The sequence below is a fragment of the Petromyzon marinus genome, chromosome 40, assembly GCF_048934315.1.
Source record: "Petromyzon marinus isolate PM22_M1 ecotype Great Lakes invasive population chromosome 40, UKy_Petmar_22M1.pri1.0, whole genome shotgun sequence".
NCBI classification, from domain to species: domain Eukaryota; kingdom Metazoa; phylum Chordata; class Hyperoartia; order Petromyzontiformes; family Petromyzontidae; genus Petromyzon; species Petromyzon marinus.
In genome coordinates this window covers 3,985,880-4,009,177 of record NC_133706.1, presented here as the reverse complement: position 1 = coordinate 4,009,177, position 23,298 = coordinate 3,985,880, and the positions used below count along the sequence as shown (strand labels likewise).

Genomic DNA, 23,298 nt, shown 5'->3' with positions numbered 1-23,298 from the left:
TTTTTTTGTATTAATTTTAATGTATTCAATAGTTTATTTATGCATTTATGGTAATTGATTTTTAAAGGTTTTCATAGGCCAATATATGTATCCGCTAAATTTGCCCTTCACGATGTCCGAAACATAACATATCCCTCGCTGTTCTGCTGGCGAGAAATGAGAGACGAGATGCCGGGTTTCAATAAGTTTTGAATGTACATCATTAAACCTCATTTGACAGTACCAAAATGTAATAATAGGGTTTTTCCCCTTTTTTCTGGAAACAAAACCGAAACCTTTTTTTTACAAGGATTCATGTCTGCATTAACCACAATACCTGCAGTCAAAATGCAAACAAAAAACATACTATGATAATATATGCATTGTCCTTGAAACTGATTGGTCCACACCAAGGGACGGCTTTTTTTTGAGCCTCGACCCAATTGGTGCTCGACCAGATGACGCAAAAAGGCGTACAGCTCAAAGGTTTCAGTTTTGTTGCCAGAAAAAAGGGGAAAAACCCTATTACTAAGTTTTGAATGCCGAATAAGCGCTGGCGATAAGATGGGCTGTGCCTGGCTCGGCGTTAACACCGCCTGCTGGCAAGGCATCAGCAATGTCTGTGATTTTGCTCCGCCTAAATCTATCTAAGCCACACCTAACAGCTGGGAACAGCAACAGATTCAGGAAAGCAATTGAAAACACATTTCCCCTTTGAGCGAGATATTTTTAAAGCTATTTAAGTTTGTTTGAATAAACAGACAATGTAGTACACAACAATGTACACAAAAGTCTCAATGTTTAATTCAATGATTGTACAACTAGCAACGTTACATGTGTATGCTAGAATGAAGGATAAAAGCTTAGTTTAATTGTGGTTAATGAGTTGTGTATGGCTGTACAATAAGTGTAATGGTCAAGCCAATGCAATTACAGAAAGTTAATTTAACGAACACCTGAATTACATTGCGCTCAAAACTGAATTACAAAGTCTTGACTTAAAGCTTTCGTAACTGCAGGAATTAATATTCTTTGGGTCTTTTGGTAAAGCCACGTAGATAGAAAAATAATAACTAAGCAACACATCTCGGACTGTGTTCGTGAACATAAGGCAGATCTGAAACACGGTAGTACCAATACCTCGGCCATGGCTGATCATTGTTTAAACGCTGTGGGCACACACGAAATTATTTTTTCCAAGACGAAGGTACTCTACAAACCCACTGGCTATCAACAAAGATTCGTTCATGAAGCCACCCAGATATATAAACACAGACAAAATTTCAACCGAGAAGATGGGTACAAACTGAGCAATCATTAGAAGGATGTTAGTCACCAGTTTAAGTCATAACTGGATGTGATGTTTCCATCCTACCTGCCGATGTTAGCAGTTATTTCTGACTCACTAGTTACATTACCAGGTTAAATATCTTTACATTAACAGGCTAAATGTCTCACTAACACAGCCACCACTGCTCCTTTCCCTTGATGTGGCAGTGGCTCTCGTTTTTTAACAGGCTAAATGTCTCACAAACACAGCCACCGTTGCGGTGGTTCTCTTACAGTGACATGCTAATCTCTCAATACAATGGCCACCTCCACAGCTTCGTCGTCGTGGAGGTACATCAGCTCTCCTATCTTACATTTACACGCAAATTCCATCTCTAGCCCCGTCCACTTATCCTTGGGCTACACCCATCTCAAACCTATATAACATCCTGCCTCAGCAGATCTCCCACTATATTTTTTCACCTGATGACGATTGCTTGTGTTGCGATCGAAACGTCGTGATATTTGTATTACTTTTCTATTTACGTGGCTTCACCGAAAGACCCAAAGAAAATGAATTACAAAGCTTTGTGCCAAAACTTAAAATCATAAGCGGCGAATATTAAAAGCACTATCTCTAGGGAAAGGAAGCCAACGCACAATTGGCATGTCCACACTGCAAATAATAAATGAAAAATGTCCAAATTCTCATCAATGAATGTACAAATTAGTAGGATCTAGCAATACAGTATACCGTCGGCCAGTCTGTCAGTAGCGCCTGACAGTCCCGCTCTTGTATGGATCAAAGCGCAAGTCCCCACTGGGCCGGTGCAACCTGTCGGTGCTACTGAAGCCACCCCCTGCCGCTGCCAGGCTGGTTGCCAACTGCACCGTCCGGCCAAGGAGGTTGGCTGAGCCCTGCTGGCCGCTGCTCGTCAAGTAGCTCCTGCTGACACAAAGACGCGGCGAGATGTGCGCGCAGGTTATCATTGAAAACAATCAACAATGCCGTGTAACGCTCACCGATTAACAACATTGCCTGTAGCTTTAAATTACTTCGCCTCGTTACATTAAAATTCCACGTAGAATATTGACCTCCAACGGGGCCAATGGCTTGACATGAACATGTACTGGATAGCGGGCACCCATCATAGTCAAGCAAGTATGGTCAAAGAACACTCATGCCCGACACACCTCAGCCGTGGCCCCAAGACACCAGCAGCTCTAAATTCACTATCCACGACACCAACTGAGATGATGCGTATCGTTTGATAGTGCTGCCCCCCTCCCCGTTGCAGGCCTCGTTGCTGGCACTTATGCTTAATGTGTGCATTATGGTGAACTCTCATTCACAAAATCCGTTGTCCACCATTGAACGCAGAATTTGCACCTATGCGTTTAAATGGAGATTATTGTACACCCGAGCATGTGTACACAACTAAAATGTGAAAACACATTTTTGATTCTCTAATTGAATGGGCCAGCCTATGTTTTGCAGTGCATGCATTAAAGTCAATTATACATCAAACTAAGAATGCATTCATGTACCTATTCAAGTACTCGGCCAACACAACATTTTGCTCAAAAACAATATCCATCCTAATAGCCGTAACAAACCATTGGGGCAAGTGCTGTTAGCGACCACCTATGAAGGCCAACATGGCATCCGAGGGGATGGGTGCCTGGAACCATGGCCACTTTGATCCACCCAGTGCTGATGTTTACACACCATACTGGTACTAAATTAAGGCCGAATTGCCTTTGGCAAGGCCTGGGACCGGTTTAGATATTCGTCACCGATGTTGGCCATTATAGTGGGAATCGAACGCAGGTCACCGGGTTCATAACGCAGCAAAGCACAAAGTGTTGTCTAAAGAAAATCTCTGCATGCATGCAAGCACAGCTCATGCATCCAGGATGCTGGGAGATTCGCTGCTTGCATTATCAGAGGGATTCATACCCGCTCGAAGGTCCCCGGGGCATGACGTGCGTTTGAATTGACTGTCCAAGGGTCCTGCCATCTCCTGGATGGCACAACGCAGACACAAAATGTCTCAATTCGTGGTTCCGAGTGTACAACGGATGCACCTATTCAAAACGAATTCAGATGAAAAAACGTTAAGAAATCTGTTTACAGCTTTATGAATTAAAACATTTAAAGATATAATTACAATTGTACGTTAATTTGATTTGTTAATCTTGTGGTACATGCATCTATAAAGTGCAATACAGCATGAATAAAAAAAATCTGCGATACAATATCAGTTGGCTTCTGTAATCCGCGGTAGACCGAGAATGCTTAGCAGAGCTGCAAACCGGAGAAATGGACAGAGCTGTAGAGAGTGGTGGTAGGATTTTATTGTGCCAATTTTTGGGCTTTTTGTCAACATAGGTGAGTTGATTTGATTAGTAAAAAGGGATATTTTCATGTTTTTGACTTGGATGTCAAGTAAAAAATGCAAAGAAACACCTTAACATAAACCAATACGGCAGATTTGCACCATTTGGGTCTTGAACCAAATGAGAATTTACCGCAGATTAATGGAGCGCTAGTCACGTGCCGCATTTTTCTTGCACAGGAAATTGCACCTCTGATTAGCACAGCTGGCAACACAGTATGAAAGAAGTTCAACATACATACATCACGTAATTCATGGCACACTGCGCTGGCATATTTTGAGAATTTGTATAACCTCCGCAGTGCACCATGGATTATAGGAACCATGATACGGTCCCCCTATATCAACATGGATGATGGAATTTCTGCTGCACTTGGATAATAAACACCATAGACTACTTTATTTAATCAACTATGCACTTTAACATGAAGCTACTGCCTCTCTAATTACAAATTTTATTGAAGAAATCAATTTGTAGTGCTGTACAATGCAATAAATGTGTGCAAAAGAAAGTTATTTACCTTTAACTTGCCATGTCCTGTCCGAGTGGCTGTCCATCTTACGGCCGTGGTCCCCCACGCCCCAGTCTCGACTGTCCCTGCAGCAAAAACAGTGGGTGCATCAGTCCTGCCGAGTGCCCCGTGAGCCACAGCCCAGTGCTTCAAAGCGCCTCTTAGGGTTTTTCAGCAGCAACAATGATAAAAGAGAATGTAGGCGATGAGGAAACACTGGACATGGTACGGTTAAACAAACCAGAAGGATTTTAAAAAAAAACCCCTTCACAAATTAGGCTTCACACGTTGCACAAGCCTTATTCTTTTGTCTCAAGTCTTTTCATATTAGCAAAAATGATCAGTCTGGACAGATAACAATATAGACCACGAATTATTATACAAGTCTGAAATCTATTACTTGAAATAACTCCAAGCATTAAGATAAGTTGCCGCAGAAACCGTTTCAAAGGGTGCCGGCTGCTATGTGGCAAGCCACAGATTTTTTTGTACTTCTACAAAACTGCAGTCGTTTTTAAGTTGGGTGTGGCCTCTCGTGTTTTGTATGTTTGAACCCAACAGCTGTGAGCACCAAGACAACCACTGACAAACCTCTATTCAAGAACACTGCAGAGTGACACTGCTCTCTTTGTGAGCAAGTCACAAGGATGCATGCACCACGAGACCATTAGGGGATTATTATGTATCAGAGCTAAGCCCTGTGCATTAGTGCTAATGGGAGAAACCTCTCCATGAGAAAACAGATGTTACATCAAGCATTTTGAACACAAGTGGTTTTTGGTAGGTACCAATATTGGTAATAACAAGTCGAGACCTTCCTGTTCTCTCAATTAGAGAACAGGAAGGTCATAACACATTTATATTTATAATTAACCAATTAATAACATTTCACAGGAGTAGAATCTTCTAACTTGATAATCACAACCTTATTCTTAGTTTTTTCGGTAAAGTCACGTTGAAGGGAAACAACAAAATAATAAAATATATATAAAACAATGAGGATGACCGTTTGAGTTTCGACCATAACTCAAACGGTCGTCTGAAGACGACCGTTTGAGTTATGGTCGAAACGTCGTGAGAATTTTTTTATTGTTTTATATATATTTTATTATTTTGTTGTTTCCCTTCAACGTGACTTTACCGAAAAAACTAAGAATATGAATTACTGCAGTCACGAAAGCTTTAAATCAAAATTTAATCACAACCTTGTTTGGTTCGACAGATTCGTGACATTTAGCCAACGTAGAAAAAAAAATTGTCAATGCACGCAAGATCCGTTTTACGCCCTGAATACATTGTAAAAATGCACAGCCCCTTGTCAGTGCTTTGTCCGTCATGAGAATTGTTTGATCGTATATCACCATGCTGTTTAGCGCAGGCTGACGATGCACCCAGCTATCAGAGTTCGATTCAGAAGTTTTACTGTACCAATAACATATCGACGGCAGTCACGCAGATTCAGGCTCTCGTATTCCTATTTTGCGTTGAATACCTTGTCTGCTGCGACAGGAATCCTGTGGAACGCGAGTCACTCCCCAGGCGCTGGATGTCCTGCCCGTAGCCGCTGGGCTGGGAGAGGGTGGAGGTCCAAGTGTCGCGGCTTGTGCGCTCCAACACGTTGCGCCGGTCCTCTCCAAAGTGCTGCACAACAGGAACACCACAGCTCACTCGAGGCCAAAAATACTAAATAGGGCTTTTAAAATGTTTAAAAAATCCACCTAATACTTTTACCCATTGTGCTACCAATGTCATGTAATGAGATGACGTATCGATTCGGATCTCTCCCAGAAGCAGATAGAGCTACCTCCGAGATCCCTTCACGTCACCTGTTCACACAGTAGATGGCAGCACTTTCCCACCTGCTCTGCCAATGACAGGAATATTTGTCACAAGGTAAAACTAGGTTATATTCTGTGGATTAGGGGTGGCAGCTGTGAATGAATGCAGCACATTTCTTGAGTGCTCAATGTTTACTTCTGCATTACTCTTTTTGGACAAAAGCTGATTTTACTATTCCAGTGGAATTCATGATTTTAGGTGGTAATCTTAGAGGCAACATTGACGAGTACAATAAAATAATGAACTAATTTTAGTTAAAACACACTTGGTAAACCAGTGCAACTCTGCAGCTCACCATACAAACTTATGTTCACTAAATATTCCTGGGCAAGGCCATCAGTCAGCCCATCTATAAAAATACAAACTGTTTAGTTCTGCAAGTGTCCCACCTACATCAATAGCCCTCTGTTGTGAATAGCATTATCAAATGGCTTGCTTAACTAGCATCAGTCCATTTTGTTAAAGGTTCAAAGTTGCACTGAACAGCCCCCTGACTGACACTTGGCCTAGGTACTTCACTACAACGATTTATTTCATGTGTTGCACATCCACAATGCCCATTATAAAATGACCAATTTCACCATCAACAGTGCCTTATAACATTGTCCCACCTACTTCAGTGAACAAGCCTATGGTTACGAGGCCCGACAATGGTTCGAGGTGGTTAATTGCTCTTGCATGGAGTACACTATGGAAGGACCACAGTAGATCCCCCGTAAATCTGGCCATGCTTTAACACGACACCGAAGCACTTGGGTTGCATAGCACCAAGCAAGGATGACACAGCAGGCTCGTGAAATTGCACCGCTACGTGCACATGCCAAAAAGACGCACCGGCAGGTTCCCTCGGTCGCCGATAACGCCGCCACCGCTGCGCATGGGTTCGCGGCCCCCGTAGGAAGAGCTGCCGGCTCCACTCGGGAGAAGGCTGCGCACGTGTCCATCCGGCTCGCGACCGCGATCCAGCCGTACCCGGTCGGCGTCGCGTGTATCCCGTATGACGTCCCTGCCGTACGCACAACGACGAGAGCAACACTGTGAGCGAGCATGCCCACCTGCGGATGTTGCACAGGATTTACAACAGGTATGTGGAGCTGCCCTCTTCACTGACCACATATCATGTGAAATATATAACACAGTGTACAACTTTATATGTATCCCTGCTTAATCTTAGTGGTGACATTTTATGGTATTTATATTTTCAATTAAATTACATTTTCCTTGCCTTCGATTTTTGAATCAAGGCCTCAAGTTGACTAATTTTGTCCCACCTACATCAGTGAACCAAGCCTATGGTTAAGAAGGCTTGTCAATGGTTTGAGGTGGTTGGCTGATCTGGCATGGAGTACACTATGAAAGGACCATAGGAGGTGCCCCCATAAATCTGGCCATGCCAAAGATACAGAAATAAATCAGGCTTCTGTGTCGAACTTTTCTTCTCCATACACCTGACATGAAGAAACCACAGCTAAGCCAAATGTAAAAATGCCATCAAATTCTGATCTGTTAATCCCACTCCATTCTGAACTTGCATCACAACACCCTAATTAGTGAGCTTCAACTCCACAACTTCTCAACATCTCAGTGGAAAGCATAATGGGCCTCGTAAAATTATAGAACATTTTCTCATTAATGACCCCAACCACCTGTCAACCAGGTTTCGCATTGCAGCTTCACCGTTCATGGGCTCTATTGATCCGTTTTGCACAAGATCATGGCGAGGTCAACGAGGCTATATGGAGCATCCGGGTTCACCAAATCTGTGCACGCGGACAGTTGGAGACCGATGCATATTGCGAAGGAGGATTTCCCTCAGGAGAGCGAATGGGAAACTGAGCCCACTGAACACTGCACACTTCGACGCTGCGGTCTGGCTCGGCCAAGTACACGTAAGCTAGATGAAGACGGACCTGCGGTCAGTTATGACCGTGCGCTCGGACTTCCAGTCGTCGCGGGTGGTCCCACGGCGGGGGGAGTCGCGCCGAGGGCTGTGGCCGCGTGCCGCAACGTCACGGGGTTTTCCCAGCGTCGGCCGGTCCCGGGGTATGTCCATACGGCGATCGTCGCGGTCGCGCGTCTCCCGAACGTCATCACGCCGCCCCGCCTGGGGCCCGTTCAGACGGCTTGGCGTGAATATGGCACCATCGTCGCGGCTGCGGCCAGACTGGTAGTCGGGCCGGCGGTCGTACGGCTCCAGGCGCCTGAATTAAAAAAGAGTGCATCAAAACGTCATTGTTTGCTTTCATCAGCTTTACATAAAAAATATAATGAATTACTTGGAAATGCACCCCACACAAACTTAAAACAAGTGACATTGTTAATGAGCACAATTGAACACCAATGAATGTAAGTAGTACACATGAACTTAAGATACTGTTTCTATGGTGGAATGTACAGCAAAACAAAAGATAATGATCAGGGGCCTGGGTATCGAACGGCTTAATAAATTCTATAAATTGCGTGCGCAAAGATATGTACCATTTCCAATTCCCTATGGGATGTATGCAAGGAGAATGTGTAAATTTACATCATATCGTAGGTGCGGTAAAGAGCAGCCTTGAGTCCATCATGACTCATGTCTACACACCCATGGAGAAAGTGCTGTTCACTTATGAAGGCCGACACGGCAGACAAGTGCACACAAGACATACACGATCACACACATGCAGAGACACATCACAAATACACACGCAGAGACACAAGCACCACAGACAGCTCTCATACAGCCTTTCAATACTGTTAGCGAGCACCTATATTAAGGCCAATATGGCACATGACAAACAAAAAACGCTCTTTCACTCGAAACATGACACACATGCTCTCACACTTGCATAAATACACACAAAATCACACTAAAATAAAACAAATTACATAAATATACTTCAATCCGGCCGTGCACAGAGTGATGACATCACGGAAGCCGAATTGCAGAGGCTTCATGCAACGAAGACAGCCGCGTTGCATCAACATTGTTTACTGGCTGGGGCAGCGATTAGGTAATCCATAGCAACCACCGATGCGTGTAAATGTTTGCGAAGCGGTACTTTCGGTGCCGGCGCAAATCGTACTCAGGCAGACTTAAAAGTTAGGCTTAAAATGTGCACAAGCATCAAATCACTCTGAAGACAATGCAAATATTTAAAGTGAGATTGTGCAATTTACTTTAAAAAAAGGATGATCACACCTCTCAAGTTGTTTTGCTCAACATATGACCAAACTCCTCACAAGATTTTAACATAAAATTCTAACCAAAACAATGTTGGTTTCCACCATTATTTTGAAAATTACCTTAAATATTATATATAGCGCTTTAGCAGAAGCGACCCTCACCTTTCTATCCCGATGGCAGGCAAGAGCCGCTGGTCGGGGAACTTTCCGCGCTCGCGGTGGTCGTAGTCGTTGAAGCGGTTGGCCGTCGTGTCCCCGCGTTGCAAGAGGCTCTGCCCGTAGCGCGCGTCGCTGTCCAAGGCCAGGCGCTTGGGTTCACCCCAGTAAGAATCGTCACGCCTGCATCCACCCGCAGCGGCGAGAACATGAAACCGCGTTACGCCGGTTGGAAGAATATGGCAAACGGCCAAGGGCAGAGCAAATATAAATTATGTAAAAAAAATATATACCATTGGCACAAAGATGGCTTTGCCAATGATGCCTGACCTAGGTATAAAACAAGTTAAGCAGGATTTGTTTTTTGTGTTGTTTTTCCTTAAGGTCATAATGCCTATTGCATTTCCCCCCCCAATATGATCAGTCTATTATCACATTGTCTCACCTACTTCAGTGAACAAGCCTATGGTTATGAGGCATGACAATGGTTCGAGGTGATTGGTTTCTCTAGCATGGAGTACACTACAGAAGGACCACACAGAAGATCCCCCTATAAATCTGACCATGCTCTAACCCCACACTAATGCATCGAGCGGTAGCACACACCAAGGGAGGCTGACAGGTCCAGCTCTCCTGGACATCCACCACCATAATTATTCGGTCTTTTGTGCACGAGTACAACCCACCTACCCACACATCTGTAAAGTAGTTTGGCCAACCAAGTTTTTTTAAGTTATAAGACAATGCCCATATCTGTGGCTAGGTGTTTACGGTCTGTAATTGTAAACACACCACTACCAACAGTAAAATGAGTTTTACTTGAAATTGAATGCAATACACATGGATAACATTCCTCCAGGAGCTTAATGTGGGTAAATAGAATCAGACATTTGATTGCATGTATTGAACAGCACTGTGTAGTTTACGTAAGATGTGACGGTAATGTCACCACAGCGCTTGGGCCAGGCTGGGTACACTTTCGAGGCGACGTGAAACATCAGAGACCCACCGCCCTGGCAGATCGTCACAAAACAGATGTGTGTGTTATGGGCAGGAATACACATGCACACACGCGCACCTGTTATCGACGTCGTACGTGCGCTTAAGCGATGCGCGCCGCTCCTGCTCCAAGCGCAATTTCTCTTGCTGGCGCCGTAGCTCCTCACGCATTCGAGCAATGCGCTCCTGCTCCTTGCAGCGCTCCTGTCAATGACAGCAGGAAACACACACATCATCAGTCACTCCCCAATAAAGCTGGGGTGATTTGTCCATCAAGTCACATGTTTGACTGAAAGTTGTAATCAACTCAGTTATTCAGGCTTCTAGTGCCTCCCGAAGGCAGCAAACCATGAACTGTTCCCACATGTCCAGCAACAAATGAGTAGAGGTGAGACTTTTCATCCTAGAATTCTTTCATGTTATTTAATTAGCCGAGTAATCAAACTGATCGTTGGGGCGTAATCGATTACTTAGTCGGATAGCCCAGATGCACCGCCCAACGCTGCCTCCATCCAATGGAGTCATCTGTTTTAACATTAACTCTTCTTTTACCCAGGAAAGCCTCAGCGAGTCTCAAGATTCAGTTTGTACTATGGTTTTTAAATCAGTGTTTTGCACATGGCAAAAAACTGCAGTGCCTGGGGAAAACCTACACAAGAGGTGAGAATACTCAAACATTGCTGCACAAATATACATGCATGCAACCTTGGGAAAACCCACTTCTGGTGAAAGAACACATATTGGAGAATGATCGGAGACAGTGTGCAGTGGGAGTAATTAGGACAGAGAATTATCTTGAGCTTGGACTTAAAGAGGTAGTGAGTGAGCAGTGCAGACTATCAGGTGATAGTTCCAGACATGGACAAGTAACAATAATCCACTGAAATGGAGTGGTGGTTTTGTCAGGTTGGGAAAATTGATACACAAGTATGGGAGTAGAGGGATGAGAGTGGGCACCTGCTTGAAATGCGCGTGTGTGCGTGCATGTAGGGGGATGGCTATACGGGGGATCTGTCTTTGTAGAAGGGATGAGAGGGGAGCACAGTCACCTGCTCGATGCGCACGCGCTGTCGCTCTAGGCGCTCGCGCTCCTGCCGCTCCTTCTCCAACCGGAGGCGCTCCATCTGTAGGCGCTCACGCTCGCGCTGCAGCTGCTCCCGTTCCTCGCGCTCCCGCAGCACGCGAATGCGTTTCATCTCCTGACGTTCCTTGAGCTCCTTGAGCTCCTTGAGTTCCTTCTGTCGCTCCCTGAATGCAGTGGTGACAACGGTAGGCTATGGTTTTATTCCTCACCTCCCTTGGATGAAATAAAAGCCCGCATTAATTTGCTTCGATGAAGTAAAATACAAGTGTAGGAGTTAAATCTCAAAGTTGAACATAACCAAAAAAAAATCTGAAATAAAAGCCCATTTCCTACAACCAGCCACATACCCCTGACAGTCGTCTGAGACCCCTTGCCAACGAGCCCACGTGCACTGCCATAACGACACATGCACCGCTTAGCGCTACATACAGCGGTGCGTTCATTGACAGTGCGCTGCGCTGACCTGATTTTCTCCCGGGCATCCCTCTCGTTCTGTCGTTTCCGTTCACGCTCCCTCTCCTCGCGGATTTTCTCGAAGGACAGCACGTCCGACTTGGTGGAGCTCTTGGGTTCGGCCTTTACATTGCTGCTGCTCTTCTTGTCATCAGACTTGGTTGTGGACTTCTGGGCACAAGCGTTTTTAACACCCTGTTTAAACCAACTTCCACCAAACTTGGTATACTACTGTTAAACAGCAAGTTCACAGTGCTCCTAAGGCATGTACATAATTACAGGTAACTTTCACAGGCGATCTCCGGTTTACGACGTCAGATTTACGACAATCCACATTCACCACGTATATACAATGCCACCATAAATCGATATACGACGTATCTACCGAGATGACACCGAAAACATTTGAACAGTCAGCCTGGTTTCCAGAGTGACTTGGCATGGAGCTTTTGTTATTCTTCTGTGTTGCTGTGGATTTTTGCCAATTAAACCATATTAAATATTGCTGATAAAAGGAAAAAAAATCATTGGCAAGTGATGTTTCTACTGTTTCTGACGGGGTTTCCAGGAATGCGCCGTGTTGTACAAGCGGGGGACACTGGTATTTTTGGAGATTTTACTGAAAGGGTTTCAAACACAAATTTCAAGTGGCTCGACAGATCAGTGCGGTGGGTTTCCATCCATGCAGCTGCCAATGATTAAGCTGAAATCTTAAGCGGAGTGAATTTGACTGCACAAGAAACATTAATATTTGGATTTACACTTGATTTGGCGAATGACAATCAAAAATATTGGTTTGCCTGTAGTACAACAGTCTCTTGGCAGCGTATATGAGAAAGAATAAATGGCCACGAGGATGATTCTTGGAAGAAATGCTGTGAAAAATATCTACATCAATTAGGCCAACGTCTGACAGTTGATTACTTTGAGATTTCCAAATGTATTCTTTATCCAATGACGTCAAAAGCAAAATTGAAATTTGGCAGTAAGAGAAAACAACCCAATTAATGTATTAATTGGTGACTATTTAGCAAATTCTGCAATTAAACTAAACTGTTTTTTTTTATTTTACCAGGTCAGGCCCACGAAGCTACATAGCTCTTTTTCAGAAGTGACCTGGTCACAAATGATAGCTCAACGAAGTGGCTTATCATGTGGAAATTTATCGCAGCCAAACTCTAAAACATGTGTCTATCCGGAGGACCTGAAAAAAAAGATCACTAGGAGAAGACGCCAACTACAAATATACAGGCGTCAAGGGTTGGGTTTTAACCCACGACCTCCTGTATACCAGGCGCGGTCGTTAACATCTCGTCAACGTGGTGGCGAGTGCTCCACTGCGTTTCAGGCGACATTAAACATTCGCTTTCAAATGTCAGTCTTTACTACAAGTGCCATACATAACATGTCTATTTTTATCCCTTTTATTGGAAGGGTTTATTGCTTTGTGAAATAATACGGAACCAATTTGAGTTACTTCACCTTGTCTTTTTCCTTGTCCTTGCTTGTGGTCTTCACGCACACCACAGGCTCGCCTTTTGATTTATCCATGACCACAGTTCGGTCGGCGCTCTTTCCACCTGTAAAAACATAAATGATAAAACACCCATTAAAAACTTGACTCAAACAGCAACGTGAACTTGAAGATTCATGAAATTACTTTCACTTTTTATGTTTAGTGTCAGCACAACCACACACTGGAATACGTTTATTATACTTCAAAAGTTCTCAATTTTAACGATTGTCCGTTCCGTGACTAGCACAATGCAATATGGATGGCTCGTCTAGTGGCCAGTCTAATAAGAGGCCATCCCACTCACCTTTTTTGTCGTCTGGCTTTTTGGTGGTGCTGCTGCTGGATTTTTTATCTTCCTTTTCCTCCTTCTTGCCATCCTTGTCATCTTTCTTCTCCTCTGGTTTCTTAGCCGAAGAGCTTGAGCTGCTCTCCTTGGTTTCTTTCTTCTCAACCACCTTCTTGTCATCCTTCTTTTCCTCCTTTTTGCCCGTGCTGGAAGACCTAGTCAAGAGGGGTCTCTGGATTATGGACCGCATTTATATTGTTACAAATAATGCTTACCTGATTAATGTTAAAAGCTGTTCAGTCTACTTTTACAAAAACCGTGCGCATTATTCAAGTCAATTGACATGGATCAATATGCTTGGAAAAAAGCACACCTGGCAATGAACAATATCTCTGACTTAGAATAACACGCATACAAGTCGAAAGGACAAGTATTCATTTAAAAACTGCCCTAGGCGTATCAATATTATATACGTGGCTATGCCTACTCTAGAAGCAGTGGAAATAAAAACCCTTGAAAATTAAAGGTCCATTTTAAGGATTGGATAAGAGTTGCTGGCTGCACGGGTGTGTGCCGACTTCATGCTTACTGGTGCAGTTTCGTCTCGGTGGATTTTCGATCGCCAGAAGAGCTTGCTTTTCCATCCTTCTTTGCTTCCACCTCTTTCTTGTCACTCGCTTTCTTGCTGGCCGGATCGTTCTTTGCCTTTTATAAAGAAAACAATTACTGCAGTTTACAGCTGAAATGTTGTAATATTAGTATTACTGCAAGTCAGATTACTTGTAGCGAACTACAGAACTTAACAGAATGTGTGGGGAAAATTCTTAAGTTTTTGAAGATCGTTATTCAACTGCACAAAGCTTCCTTCAAGTGTAAAATGTCTACCACATTAATGAGATCTAATCTGACATCAATTATGGTCAAAGTATTTAAAATCTTAAAGTCACCCAAAACATATTGTGATTTACATGGCATGTGGCCAGTCAGGTGCACTCCTCTCACTTGACCTGGTATTGTGGGTGCCTCAGTATTTATTCAACGTAGAGTACAATGTGTGCAACTAAAGTATTATTTAAAGGCTAAAGTTAGTAAGAGCCAAAAGCAGAGGTGGGAGAACATATTGACAGCAGGTTGGACAGGGCACTAGACTTAATTACTTATGGCCCATGGTGATATGACTACCACTTATAAAAATGTATGAATTATATTTTTGCATCACTGCAAATATCCTAGCCACACTAAAGGAGTAAAAGGAATGTTCAAGCAGTTGACATTTTTTAATTCTTTTTGCGCATTGCTCAAATCTTCCTGTTGTCTTTCAAGCAGTTCTGCGCAACGTACAGTCCTCCCATGAGCAAAATTTCACGTGTACTAATTTGTGTCCCTATTTCGTGACTGCAGGAATTCATATTCTTGGGTCTTTCGGTACAGTCACGGAGATAGGTTAAAAAAAACGACGTTTCGATCGCAACAGGTCATTATTAAAGAAAATAAAATAAAAAAGATGACCACTTGTGTTGCAATCGAAACGTCTTCTTAGAACCTATCTACGTGACTTTACCGAAAGAATACGAATCCTATTTGGCCCTTCGTAAGAATAAGGTTCCCCACCACTGCCATAAATGTGATAGTTGGACGAGCACCCATGCACATACCCGCTCCACAGAAATCATGCGCCCGTGCAGCTCTGTGCGATGGAGGTGGCTGATGCACTTGGTGGCTTCCTCCACGGTGGCCATCGTGACAAACCCGTAGCAACGGGCGCCCGGACTGCGTGCATTCGTCACAATCTTGGCGCCAATAACCTGTGTGCGTGCGACAAGTATAACTCGTTAGTGCACTCACAACAGAGCCCAAATCAGATGACCAAGGACTTTTCTGTACTGAAACCAAAACTTGGACGCAATCAAGTAATTTCTGGGTTAACACCAATACGCAGGACAGATTAACGTAGTTTATTTCTCGTGCTAAAAACCATACCAGAAGGGCTAAAAAGCAGCGGTGCACTCGTTAGCACACCTCACTGTGAACCCAATGACCCGAGTTAGATATACTACCATGGCTAACATCAGTGGCCAGCGATATCTGGACCAGCCCCCGTGCTCTCTTCACGAAGCCGCAATGACCGGCATTGGCAATATATGATCAAAAAACCCCCACGACTGGACACATGGTGAGGCCTTTACCCAGCAGTGGAGTTACAAAGTGTCGTGAAACAAACCAGGAAGCAGTTAACCGAGCAGCATCAGGTGGCTCACCTTGCCATACTTGCTGAAGGCATTCTTGAGATCCGTGGCCTTGGTGGATGAAGAGAGGCTGCTCACCCACAGGTTCTTGCCGGAGACACTACCACTGTTGCCACCACCACTGCCTCCTGACGCACCGCTTCGGCCTAAGTGCACGTCGACCACCGCCAATTCCCGTGAGACATCGAAACAGCTGCAGCAATGTCGTTTGTTTTTACTCCCAGAGGTTAGACGCTATGGAACAAGGAGTTGCCGACATGCCCTTTAAAACCCCGATGATTAGTTTGGAAAGCACGTCACAATTTGGTTATCTCATGTGTGCCACATTTTTTTGCGAGGTGTGCATTTTACTAAATACCCCATGTTGACATTTTCTTGGTGCCAGGGCGTAAAAAATTACATTTTCAAATGTGAACAACTGGCAAAGACCCAACTGCATAAAAAAAAAACCTTCCCACACAACCCACCTTTGTCATCTTTGCTTGCTCCCTTGCCATCCTTGGAGGAGCTGATGCAAACAGATAAGGTAATAAATCATGGATTGCAAAAGCAGCAACACCTTCACAGCACTTAACACCAAAAGGACAAAATACAAGACAGAGGTGATGAGAGACGCTTTGACTTTTCACTCAAACTGCTAGAGGCTAGTTATCTTCAGGTGACGATCACACCAGCCACGTGCCACCATCCCGTACTCTCGTGACGGCCATCTTCCCAGCGCACCCGGACTCCCGACTGCCGTTTCTTTACCGCTACTCCCTTGACGAACATCTTCCCACAGGCACCCGGATTCCTGACTGCTGTTTCTGTACCGCGTGGTCCGCCCCCGGAGCCTCCACTTAGGGACAGATGAAGCAGCAGCAGCAGCAGCACCAGCACTGCAGCTCACCAGCTTCAATCGGCCGATTCCCAACGCGTAACGCATCCGATGATAATCAACGACGGGGGAGCTGATTGTTACCAGATGAAAAAAAATTAAAAGAGGGGAAAAAATAAGAGGTTCAAACGAAAGTGACGGACGTTTTACCGTGGCCCACACGTACTTGGGATTTACATAAATTAAAGACATAAGACAAGAGCAAGGCATGTGTAGGAAACAAACCTCTTGGCTTGATCACTAGTGCCTGATGAGGAAGCACCCTTCTTTGCTGCCTCCTTTGATTTGTCAGGGGTGCTGCCAGGCTTCTTGCCATCCTCCTTGCCGTCCGACTTGCTGGCGTCGGAGGATGCTCCCTCCTCCTTCTTCCCGTTAGCGGCAGCTCCCTCCTTGGCCGCCTTCTCCGCCGACTCGTGCCCCTCCTGCTTTGAGGTCGCACCGTCGGTAGCTTTGGTGGAGCCACTGGAACTTCCGCTGTTGGTGCTTTTTGTAGAGGCTGCCCCTCTCCCTGATGAGCCGTGGGCACCCACAGAATCCTTTTTCGGTGCTTCGAGCAGTAGGTCCCCGTCCACGTCAAGCGTGAGGGCGTCTTCGGCCTGCACCGTGACCGAGATGTTGTCCTCTTCCGCTTCGGGGCGAGGGGCGTTCATATCCAGGACGTCTTGCGCAGAGACCTCACCTTCCCCAGCCGGAAGGGAGCTTAACCCTCCCTCACACAACCCCTCTACATTCTCCTTGTCTGAGAGATTAAATACAACAAAGTTTAATTCATACAAAACACAAGGTCTGGCATCAAGTCTACAGTAACAACAGTGCATGAGAACACCTTTTAACAGTGACTAGTCTGCAAATGAAGATTGGAGAAAGCTTCTGATCTTTCAATAAAAGGACAGGTTACCCAGTGTAACACAAACAAAACTGACTGGAGTAAATGTGCTGGAAGAGATTCTATACTTGGGAATTCAAGAGTGAAGTCCAATTTCTTTTTTTAAAACAAGAACAGAGGTGGGGAAAAATGCAGTTAAAAATGTGGCTAGAAACAATCGATCATAATATCTTAGACTCAATGGAAGTTTTCGTTTTATCTGGATGGACTTCACCCACAGCCAAGTCTCAAAGTTGGTCGATGGGATGGTCCAAAGTGTCCACTCCGCATCAGTCCCTCGACAATGTTCTCAGTTGCTTGCCACTCTCCACGCCTCGCACAGCAGGGCAATCTTCTTGTAAAACTCTGGCTTGGTCCGTTACAATCTTGTGTGGAGTCGTTTCCCTCCGTTTCAGGTGGGATTTTCTGTAACGAAGCGTCGCCCCCGTCTCGTCCAACATCGTCCCCGTTTTGTTGCCATGGCAGAGGAGACGATGGTGGCGAGACATAGTTGCTCCGTGGTTCTTGCTCGAGGTTCTTGGCGTTTTCTCCAATGGCCGGCAGACGAGGTCACGTATGCTTGGGCTCCTCCATTTCATAACGCTGGTGGTGACGATGCTATTGAACCATTTAACCATAATCAGCCTTTAAAACCCTATCCCTGATATTATTAGGTTACCAAAGCATGTCGTAGTGATAAATTACTACTATATCGGGCCAAATGTTTAAAAGGGCATATACCGGGCCATCGGCTTAAAAGGGGCAAATACCAGGCCATAGGCTTAAAAGGGCATATCTTTTATATATATATAAAAATCTGCTTTGGTAACCTCAGGAAGCTTTCCAATCTTCATTTTCAATAACCACTTTACAGTTATTTGGGCCAGACACTACATTTAGAAAGGAACCGGAAATTACTTTACCTGATGTAGCATCAGTCAGCGTCATCTGTGTGATAGAGAATTCATAATTTTAAATCAATATTTAAAATTCAGATAAATTCCTGAAATCACAAATCAAACAATTCACTTTTTCATAAAATATAAACTGAAGGGCTTACAAATTTCTCTCCAAAATATGTTGAGATAGCATAATATCTGACAGCTCTGAACATAAAATTTAGAAGCAGATGTTTCTCCACACTACACAAGGAATGTCTAACGGCAGTTGATGCAAATCCGATTAATTAAATTCAACAGCAGTGAAATATTAACACTTACATCTCCATCAGTGACTTCATCTTTATCTTCTTCAAGGGCCGAATTTTCAGCCGACACCTCCACATCTAAGGAGTCCTGCAGAAGAAAAACAAAGCACACAAAACACAGAGCCGGTTCCAACACACTTGAACCACTCCCAAAATATTCTGTGCTGCATCTGCCCCAACAACTGACACAGAAAATAATTATTGAATAGGAATATTGACTAATCTTCCCCATACCTTCGTGATTAAAACATTTCCACAATTTGGGCTTACAATTCCATTCAAGAATCTGTTATTGTATCCCTCTTACTGTCTCATTCATATTGTTTATCAGTGTTGTCTCATATATGCTGTCTCATTCATTCCATTGGCCTAAAGATACATTACATAAAATGTCTATAAATCTTAAGATATGTAAGCTACAACCAGCCTCATCATTATATACGGTCTCGCAAACAAGTGCAAGAGAGTAATTAATCCATTAAAAATCTACATGGACTAATATTTCCCTTTTGTCAACCCTTTTCTGGATGAAGGTCTCCCCGCACCATACTTATTAGGATGCTGGTCAGTGCGAATAGGAGTGTAGATATGAAACTGCTTTTTAGTGTTTAGTTCGTTGTCCTTTCCCTGCACCTCCGATTAGCACGGTTGGCTACATATGGTGCGAAAAAAGTTCGAAATGCATAGAGCAGTAGATTACATGTTTTTATGCACTGCCCACCACATGATCCTGCAGTCCTATGGAAACTTGATTATGTACAGTGGTTACCCATCAGAGCACCATGTAGGCTCAACCCTCCTCAGCCTCTTGAAATTTGATGTAATCAGGCACATTCCAGGTGACTTGATTGTAGGAAAAACATATACAGGCACGTTCAAACCAGAGATAGGGCAAGAGAAGAGTAAATGGTTCAACATCTTACCTCCACCATCGCCTCTGCCCTCTCACTATTAGCTGCTTGCTCTGCAGCATTCTCCATTTCCATCATTTCGACTTCGTCAGCGCTAATGATCTTGTCCTCGCTGTCAGTCATGTTGGTTTCAACTTTGCCGGGCTCCTCGTCGCCTTCCTCCTGTGCGTCCCAGTACCCGGTGTTGTCGGCCGCCATCTCTGTATCCTCCTGGGACAGAGCACAGAATAAAATAATTATCATTGAATACCCACATCAATTTTAATCATTTTATCACTCACAAAGTACCACACTGAAGGTTATTTTAAAAGGGGACCATGTGGCATTGACATACAAAGTGCACACTGTCTGTCTTGTTCATCATGCGTAAAGACCACCACACTGGAAGCCAACATACTACATAAAGGTGCCACTAGTGTTCAAATTGTATGCCAAAGCATGCCTGTGCAGTAGAGTAACCTTCAGCATTAATACCAAGGTCAACTCTTAAAAGTTCCAGTGAACAACTAATAAAACTCGAACAGAACTACAGATCTGAATCAATTAAGGCGCTCATTAATTCAGCTCATGTAATATATTTTTTTATCATAGGATCGTAATACATTGATGAACAGAAAGACTTTGTTGAAAAAAGTATGGACCACAGAGTTTAGACTTGATGGTTAAATCATATACACTTACATTTGTGTCATTGGCATCTTCAACAGACCCTTCTTCGTCAGACTTTTTGTCTGTGAATATTAAAAACAAGAATGTTATTTAAAAAACACTAGACCAATTATCAAATTATCTGCCAAGGGCTATCCACAACAAAACAGAATGCACTGGAGGTGTGTTATTGAAAGCCCTCACTTTTAGGAGTCCTCTTGTGTGGCTTTTTCAGCGACACCTCCACAGGGATTTGCAGCGCCTCAGGGTTTCCGCCCTCCTCCTCCACCGCCTAGAAAACAAAGCCATCAGTTGATAGCCTAGTCACTGTCAGAAATAACGTTATATTCCACACCTCTGATTATCACGGTTGCAAAATAAGTTAAACATAAATATCCATGCTCATATTCATACACAATGAAGCCCACACCCCTGGACACTGGTGTTGGTTGATAAGGGTAGGTAATATGTAAGCACAGTAACGTACATTGTATTTTAATGCACTGCACTATGATGCCCACAACGTAACCCCACAGAAGCTACTAACACCTGTTTCATGCATGGTGGTTGACGATCCAACCACTATCCAGACTTAACCCAAAGCCTCCTAGATCTGACCAGATCGAGTGTACTGTATTTTGGGTGGGTTGGCAATCAGCAACCATTATCAAACTAGCTTTTATTTCACTTCCTATACAGCAGCGTAGAATCAGTTGATGGTGCTAATTTCACCAACCTGCGGAAGGTAACAACGATGAGGTTTACCTTGCTGGGTGACTGCGACTATGCTTGTGATTTAAATTAACCAATTTTGAAAAACGAGGGTCTATATTCCAGTTGGTGACTGTAAATAAGTTGTGCCATGTTGCTTTATTACACTCAATTACGCCACTTCGTTTGTGTAATGCTCCTGCTTGAAATACAATCCAGGTACATTCATTTAACAGGCCACTATCTGCTGAGACTCAGCAGTTGAGACTCAGCAGATAGTGCACTGTTAAATGCAGATACAGTAGATGGAAAACATGGGCTCAGAAGGGCCATGTCAATGGCCTTATATATTAAATGTTTTTACGTCGTGAAACGGACCATATCGGCAGCCAAGCTGGTCTGTACGAACCAAGTTGTGAAATACTGGGCATCTGTGAAAGAGTTGTATGGTTCATCAGATTCCTCCAGTCTAAAAAAAGATTGTGATTCTCAAGTTCGACATAGCGGAGGTAGTGCTGATTATATACCGTAAGTACATATACAATAAAGTACATATACAATTTACAACCGTGTGAATCCACTGTTGGATTAAGACACCCCCACGCCACGTCAATTTCTCCAGGCTGATAAACAAAAAAAAACTCATTCGTGAATTAAACTGAATTAAAAAAATATACTAGGTGATGTTTCAGGCAATTAACCTTTTTCACAGCAACATGTGTTTTGGGCAATGGCCCTTCAGAGTGCGGGCTTTCGGGCAGCACACGTGCTGTGATGAAAGGTCATATAGCCCGCAACATCCCCTTTTCAAGGCCAGTGTTCTTGACAAATCTGTTTAGAATTTGTTTGTGCTCGCACACCACTGCCAACGCAGCAGCGTCACCAAATAATGTGTTTAACCTTGCTGATCAGTGCGGGTTGGTAAAGGGGTTGAGGGTAGAGACCGGTTCAGACCCACACTCGCTACTGATGTTAACCGTGGCCAGAAATCGAACCCATGCGCAAAACACTGCGTCCCCATATTCTGTGGATCTTTCGGTAGTCACGTTATTTTTATTATTGTTTTATCTACGACGTGACTTTATTCATTCCTGCAGTCACGAAAGCTTTAAGTCCCCATTCTGAGCACTTTTGTGCTCAAGTATATTTTCCATGAACTCAGAATGATCAATAGCTATTCGGGACTCCTCGTGTATGACTGGCGTTTGGTTTTAGTTGAAGTTGGCATAGCCCGGGCCGTTCCCGCCAACACGTGCAGAATTGCGACCGCCTCAATGCAAAGCCACCGCTCATCGGCGTAATAATGCAGTCCAACACACACACACGGCAACAATACGAGTTCAATAGCAAAATAAACATAAAAGTTTATTGGAAAATAAGTCTTACTTCCTCAACGTGAACCCATTCACTCAACAGCGTGGCCTCCACCTCAAAGCTATAATCCAGGACAAAGGCATTACAAGATACCACGGCCACGCCGACAAATAAAGCAACATTAATGTGTGTAATAAGTGTGATCACAATCGCACAAGTTAGTGGTCAAACGCGGCACGCGCGTTAATTGGGCCGTCGGTTGAAGCCCGTTCGTCTAGGCCTCAACATTCCCGCGTCCGCCATCATCGCCAAAAACCGGGGCTGCGCACCTTCCTGAGCCGGTCCACCAGCACGCTCTTCACGCCGCTTACGTCCAAGTTCCTCTTCTTTAACTCGGACTTGAGGTCGACGACGCGAAGGTCGCCGATTCGCTTCGTCTCACTCACCGCCACCGCGACCTCCTCGCTCGCCATTACCGCCGTCTCGCGAAATGGCGGGTGCACGATGGAATCGATTCGGCTTTCATATTTCTCGATTTTTGCTTCGTCGATTCGCGTGGCCGGATCGAGGCCTACCCCCCCTCCCGGTGGGTGGTGTCAATCTCCATCTATTAGAAGAACGTGGGCGTTGTCGACTCTGAATCGTCAAACAAAACCGCCGCTATAGATTCCGCGTGTGGTGATTTCTGTTCGCGCCACATTGCATGTGGGCCCTGTTGTTACAATTACAACACCCCCCCCCACTCTTAAGACGAAGCAATTGATTGGTCAAAGCATTGAACAACTTCGTCAATAACAAAGTTTACAATCAATGTATACGGCTACGGAGCCGTATACATTGATTGTAAACTTGAAAGAAA

The 23,298-nt window shown here is 44.2% G+C and overlaps 1 protein-coding gene and 2 non-coding genes across 4 annotated transcripts; all 3 read right to left on the bottom strand.

Moving 5' to 3' along the window:
- Nucleotides 1-761: 761 nt before the first annotated feature.
- LOC116950627 (SAFB-like transcription modulator) lies at nucleotides 762-22,968 on the bottom strand. 2 transcript variants are annotated; one of them, XM_032968544.2, is made up of 23 exons: nucleotides 22,769-22,968; nucleotides 20,619-20,706; nucleotides 20,448-20,497; nucleotides 19,779-19,976; nucleotides 18,869-18,943; nucleotides 18,572-18,596; nucleotides 17,009-17,522; nucleotides 16,374-16,414; nucleotides 15,919-16,052; nucleotides 15,316-15,465; nucleotides 14,250-14,365; nucleotides 13,679-13,875; nucleotides 13,341-13,438; nucleotides 11,869-12,026; nucleotides 11,371-11,569; nucleotides 10,401-10,525; nucleotides 9,329-9,505; nucleotides 7,909-8,199; nucleotides 6,833-7,004; nucleotides 5,652-5,800; nucleotides 4,169-4,245; nucleotides 3,209-3,272; nucleotides 762-2,194 (listed from the first exon to the last, which is right to left on the bottom strand). In XM_032968544.2, the coding sequence occupies exons 1-23, from the start codon at nucleotides 22,910-22,912 to the stop codon at nucleotides 2,017-2,019; spliced, it is 3,420 nt and encodes a 1,139-aa protein (XP_032824435.1). In that variant the 5' UTR covers nucleotides 22,913-22,968; the 3' UTR covers nucleotides 762-2,016. The 2 variants fall into 2 exon arrangements, with proteins under 2 accessions (XP_032824435.1, XP_032824434.1); XM_032968543.2 differs by having other exon boundaries at nucleotides 11,869-12,029; nucleotides 22,769-22,967.
- Nucleotides 7,259-7,392, bottom strand: LOC116950863 (small nucleolar RNA SNORA42/SNORA80 family). The gene has a single exon (XR_004404082.1). It is a non-coding gene; the product is annotated as a small nucleolar RNA SNORA42/SNORA80 family (small nucleolar RNA).
- On the bottom strand, nucleotides 9,757-9,890 carry LOC116950861 (small nucleolar RNA SNORA42/SNORA80 family). Its single transcript, XR_004404081.1, has one exon. It is a non-coding gene; the product is annotated as a small nucleolar RNA SNORA42/SNORA80 family (small nucleolar RNA).
- Nucleotides 22,969-23,298: the final 330 nt, after the last annotated feature.

Bases quoted from the DNA above. Each gene is read 5' to 3' on its own strand.
- LOC116950627 (XM_032968543.2), bottom strand. From the start codon at position 22,912: ATGGCGAGCGAGGAGGTCGCGGTGGCGGTGAGTGAGACGAAGCGAATC. The intron at 13,876-14,249 runs GTAAGCATGAAG...CCTCTTGACTAG, and splicing joins ACCGAGACGAAACTGCACCA to GTCTTCCAGCACGGGCAAAA. The intron at 3,273-4,168 runs GTAAATAACTTT...TGTGCCATCCAG, and splicing joins CAGGACATGGCAAGTTAAAG to GAGATGGCAGGACCCTTGGA.